Source organism: Fukomys damarensis, unplaced genomic scaffold, assembly GCF_012274545.1.
Source record: "Fukomys damarensis isolate Sample0158 unplaced genomic scaffold, DMR_v1.0_HiC HiC_scaffold_37, whole genome shotgun sequence".
Classification (NCBI taxonomy): domain Eukaryota; kingdom Metazoa; phylum Chordata; class Mammalia; order Rodentia; family Bathyergidae; genus Fukomys; species Fukomys damarensis.
Window position 1 is genome coordinate 10,442,462 of NW_022900949.1, and position 5,371 is coordinate 10,447,832.

Here is a 5,371-nt window from a genome sequence, read left to right on the forward strand (position 1 = left end):
TTTTGTTGAGAGGGTCTTGCTATGTAGCCCAGACTTGCCTCGAATTAGCCTCGAGATTACAGATGTGCACCATGCCTGGCTCTGATGCTCATTTCTTTGTAATGCAGCCCCAGCCCTTGATTTTGCACTTAAGTGGGAGGGAGAATATCGTGTGATACATGAAAACACAAAGCTCAGGTTTCAGTTTTCCTCAGTAAAAGTTCATGGGCCCACAGCTGGTTTGTTGAGGAGCAGGCCAGCGGCAGCTCCTGCTGTGACAGCGTACGTGAGAGGTGGGAACAGATTGGCCTTTGGCAGAAAGGTTTGTGGACCACTGGTGTGGAAGACAGAAGTGGGCACCTTGGCATAGTGCCACACACCTGTTGTCCCAGCTGCTCTACTCAGGAGGCTGAGGGAGAAGGATCACAAGTTCAAGCCCAACCTGGGCAACTTAGTGATTTAGTGAGACCTCCTTGTCCCCTAAATTAAAAAACGCTAGGGATGTAGCTGAGTGTGAAGGCCCAGTAGAGAAAAAAAAAAAAACCTGCTGGTGCCTGGTGTGGGTGTGGGTGTGGGTGTGGTGTGGAACCACACAGGTGGACAGTTCCATCTCCCAAAAAGTTCTGCTATACAGCAAGGCTCTGTAAGCACAGGCTCTGAGATGGGTGACCCGGAGGTACCTGAGCCCCAGTTTGAGAACCATGGCAGGGACCCAGCCGAGGGTGTTCGGGGGTGTGGACAAGGTAAGCAGCACTGTGGCCCATGTCAGGCAGAGGGTGCATCACCCTAAGGTGCGCTCTGAGTTTTCCTGCTGCCTTTCCAAAGAAGGTGTGGTGACAGGCGATTTTTAACAGGCTGCACTAGATGCAGGGCTGCTCAATGGGGACCATGATGTGTCTCCTTGGGACCCCAAACTCTGCACTTTTTCAGCCCTGTGACTTTGGCCCTATGCTTCCTCGGGAGTAGGGGTTTCTGCTAGTGTGGGGGTCACCAGGAAGTGGGGCTCTACACCTCCTTCTGTGGCCAGCCGCAAGACCCCAAGTGTTGGGCCCTGGTGTGGGAGGCTCATGGGTACCTGGAGTCTGTAGTTTGGGCCGTGACGCTGCTGTGTTCTGTCCCTAGAGCCTCCAGTCCCCCACAGGAACACCGAGGACCCTGAGGCCCAGTGGGAGCGGTTCTTCCTGCAGGGCCAGGCCTATGTGGCCACCAATGAGCGGTTGCGGCAGGCGAGGGACCAGCTGAGGCAGAGGTGCGAGGACCTGTGTCGAGCCAGTGAGGAGCTGGAGCGGGACGTTGGCCAGGTGACACAGGCTGCGCTGCCAGTGACCTCAACCACCTCAGACTGACTGGGACTGTGGGTGTGGGCTCTGAGTGGTTCTGTCCCCTCCTCTGCCCACAAGAGCTCTGATCTTAGCCAGGCTCTGATGCAGCTCTGCCTCCTCCTCTCCCAGCCCTGGCTCAGGGTGAAAAACACCTGGCCTCAGGTGTGCACACCCATCTGTCCACCTGAGTCCTGGGTCTGGCTGGACTGTTGACTCTATGACTCAGGACAGCCTGAATCTCTGGCCCTTCTACCTGTTTGGACCCTGCCATGGGCCAGGCCAGTCGTCACCACAGCACTGGGCTGCTGCGGTCACCATCCCCACTGGCTTCAAGAGAGACACCCCCCCCCCAGCCATCTGCACAGAGCTTGCTGTCACCTTGGTTAAGGGACAAGCTGGGGTCTTCAGGCCATGCTGCTGCCCTCACAGTTCTGGCCCCACCTTTTCCATGGGCAGTTTGGGGCTGGCCGGAGCATCTTGAAAAGGGCTTTTGCTTAAACAAATCATATCGAGTCCCCGGGTGTCAGGAGGACGGATGTCAGGCCCACAGGGTGGTATGAGCCTGGCCCGGTTCTGCCAGGAGCAGGGACGGGGAGAACCCCAAGCCCTGCTTGGCTGCTGTCCTTTCCTGTCCAGACTCAGCTCCTGGGAGACCAGGCTTTGTTTCTGGAATATCAAAGATATTTCTCAGCAGGTGTAATGGCACACACCTGTCTTAAGACCCTGTCTCAAGGAATCAAATTTTTAAAATAGAAGTTTCTCTTTCCCTGAAATGGAGGTACTGTTTAAGTCTTCAAGAATCCCTTTAAAGTAGAAACTGGATCCTGGGGACCCAGCCTAAACCCTCAAGAGCTTGCCCTGGTCACACACCCCAGAGCTTTGCTGCAGCCAGGTGGGTGTGGGGATCTGGGGAGCCAGTGCCTGCCAGGCCCTTAGCACCTCATACTGTGTCTACCCCTTGGGTCAGGCTGGGCTCACTGGAAGTGACCTTGACATGGCCAGCCCAGCCCCACTGTGCTGGTTTTGCTCTCAGTAAATGGCAGGCTTGCACAAATCCTAGAAGCCCCTAGTACCCGCTTCCTGACCAGGGGTGGCAATGGCTGGCCAGCCCTCCATTCCTGTTTCACACAGCCTCAGGCAAGGTTGGGACACATGCCCAGGTGGGCCACTGAGCTGTCTGCTCTCAGAACTCCCCACGGGACCATTTTGGTCCAGGGATCTGGCCTGAAGCATGCAGTTGGCCCAGAGTCACGGTGGGTACCCTGGCTTCCCCCATCCTCAGCCCATCTTGAAATCAGGAGCTGGAGATGATTTGACAGCTTGTTTTATTAAAGGTGCACAAGAAGCCAGATGCCTGCGGGGCATTGTGCTTCGGCTGGACAGATGCATTACACGAGTGGGGTGGGCGCGTGGGGCCGTAACTATTTACATGTCCAGTTAACACTGTGAGGAGACCCCAGAAAGAGACGAGGGGTTGGCGGCCGGAAGAGCTGGACGGGTCAGGCAGGAGTCAGGCATAGGAGCCGCAGGCCAGTGTGACAACCAGGGGGAGATGAGGTAATGGATGGGCACTTTGCCCCAAGTCAGCACCCAGGCAGTGCTAGCATCCATCGGCCTGAGGTCCAGGCCTCTCTCTTGGGTTGACCCCTCCATCCCTTCTGGCCCAAAGCCTCAGGTCTTTTGTCCCCTTGGCTGGCTCTGCAGATGGACAGAGACCCAGCAGTCTGGGGGTGAGGTCACCATGTGTGTCCTAAGGCTGGTGCCCTCCGGCTCGGGCCTCAGGTTGCTGTCCACACCGCCTGCCGCCTTCCTGGAACCCACTGTCCCACGCTGGTTCTAGCCCAGAGTCCAGCTTGAGCAGGACGGGGAGTGTGGCTCACCCCCTGCCACAGAGGGTGGAGAAGGCAGATGTGGCTGCTAAAGGTGGCCACCTGGAGCAACAGCCCCTTGCATCACAACTGCAGAGGGTGGGTCAGCCAGCTGGATCTGAGCAGCACCAGGCGCCTCCCCCTTCATAACAGCTGCTCTGCTCACCCGAGGTAGCTCTGGGAGTTCTCCCCATGGCCCACATGGGGAAACAGGCACAGGGCGGCGACAGCACTGCCCAGGGTCTCACAGTGCATGGTAGAAGGGGCCATGCTGGCCCAGGCCCTACAGCCAGCAGGGTGGGGGTCCACTGCCCTTTTGGGATGCAGCTGACCCTAGTGTGAACAAGCAAGCATCCAGCTGCCACTAGTCTGCAGGCCACAGTTGGGGTTGGGGCTTCTGAGATCCAGCTGCTGTGTCCTGAAGAGGTCACCTCTTAGCCAGGTCCTCTTTCCCTGCCTGTCATTCTGGGCCAGCTCTGCCCTCGAAGTTCCCCAGCAGCCCCACGTGGAAGGAGGGAGGTCTTGAGTGGAGGGGCCACCAGCAGTCCCTTGGGGAGGTGGCCATCCTGGGTATATGTCCTGCAGGATGTTTCAGAAAAGCGAGAGCGGAATTTGAAGGAGGAAGCAGCGCCTATCTCTGGGGTGGGTCTCCCGTCACCATGAGTGCTGGGGCCCCTTAACCTCAGCCTGCTGGGGACTGGATGGAGCTGGAATCCCTAGGAGGGACTTGGAGTTGCTTTGTGGCAGCAGATCCTCTGCAAAGAGCAGCTCTGCCAGAGCAGGTCCTGCAGGAGAGAGGTCCTTAGCTCTCTCTGCAGGAAGATCCCGGAGCTGCAGGACAATAAGCCCTGTCCCTGTGCAGAGCTCCTGCGCTGCACCCTGAGACCAGCTCCTCCAGGCCAGTGCTGAGGACCCCCCCTCTTTCCCTCCAACACTATCCTGGATATCGGGAGGCCCAGGCCTTACCCCCCCCACTAGTCCTGCCTTGACCTCAGGCTCAGCCTAGGGTTATGGTTAAGGGTATTGGAAGAAACAAGACCAGAAGTGGCAGCAGTGGGGACAATCTCCTAGAAACCAGCTGATTCCCCAGAGCACAGGCCCTGGCATCTCAGCCCCACTGAGGCTCCCTTCAGGGGTTCTTCCCGCTTCCCTCTGCTACACCCATGACAGTGGGTCAGGCTATGTCCCCTGGCCCTGAGCCCCTACCTCCCTCCCTGGGACCCTGACACCAGTCATCAGCAGGGACAAGGTGTTGCTGGCCTCTAGTGTCCACATCAGGCTGCTCTTCCTGTCCCTAGTCTTCCCTCATGGGGTGCAGAGCACCAAATGATCTGAGGGATCTCAGCCCTCCTAGAGAGGGCAATGTTGGCTGGGGGCCTCCCTGAAGAGCTTGTCTTTGTGTGGGGCTGAGCCCCACCCCTCATCCCACGCTTCTCCAGCTGGGGCTGAGAAGGAAAACAAACCGGGCAAGACCTTCATTAACAAATTACCGGGAGCCGTAATTAGAGGCTTCCTCCTGCAGAGTGGATGCCACGCAGGCGGGCCCAGCTTGCAGGCACACTGCTCCACCCTCCCCAGCTGTCCTCCACTCCCGTGGGAGCTGTTATCTCCTGAAAGCGTCCCTCCCTCCTGGGTGCGCCCAGGTCTGCTGGCGTTAGTCACCCGCTGAGCTGGGTGGGGGTCTCTGCACGGAGGGCTTGGGACGAGACACCCTGGGGTGCTTGGTGGCCCGTGTCCCCGGTGCCCCGTGGTGCAGAAGCAAGGTCTCGGCCTTCCTGGGGTGAGGCTGATGGGAGCCGGGGCAGGCGCCTGAGGGCAAGGCCTGCTGCAGCTTCTACGGGAAGGGCCTGCCGGGCAACCGGACTGGACCTGGAGAGGGACTTCTGGACAGCCGGCCTAGCCTGCTACTCCAAGATGCGGGCTGGGGACGGCGCCGGGGCCTTTTCTACCGCCGAAGAGTCGCTGGTCACTGTCGCCGCTGCCATGGGGCTGGGCACGTAGTTGAAAGGTGGAACCCGCGCAGCGCGGCTGGGGGACCCATGCCGGCTAGCGGGAAAGCCCCCCACTGCCACGCCAAGGCCCTCGTGGGCGAAGGGGACAGCAGCAGGGCCCTTGGTGGGGCCAGGCCCGTCCACATCGCTGCCCAAACTGGGGGCGGTGCCCCCCGCTAGGGCCTGGGGCAGCTCCTGAGTCTCCAGGCTC

General features: G+C 59.3%; 2 protein-coding genes across 3 annotated transcripts in view; one reads left to right on the plus strand and one right to left on the minus strand.

Moving 5' to 3' along the window:
• The window catches only part of CUNH19orf25 (chromosome unknown C19orf25 homolog), a 2,803-nt gene extending 770 nt beyond the window's left edge, over window positions 1-2,033 (plus strand). For both annotated transcript variants that reach the window (XM_010634925.1, XM_010634924.2), the window contains exon 3: window positions 1,102-2,033. In XM_010634925.1, coding sequence (XP_010633227.1) covers window positions 1,102-1,325 — 224 coding nt within the window. In that variant the 3' untranslated portion in view covers window positions 1,326-2,033. The remainder of the gene's footprint in view (window positions 1-1,101) is intronic.
• A 3,040-nt stretch (window positions 2,034-5,073) lies between these two features.
• Window positions 5,074-5,371, minus strand: part of Apc2 (APC regulator of WNT signaling pathway 2) — a 22,987-nt gene continuing 22,689 nt past the window's right edge. Inside the window, 1 exon segment of the mRNA XM_033759627.1 lies at window positions 5,074-5,355. Within this exon segment, the coding sequence (XP_033615518.1) occupies window positions 5,074-5,355 (282 nt within the window).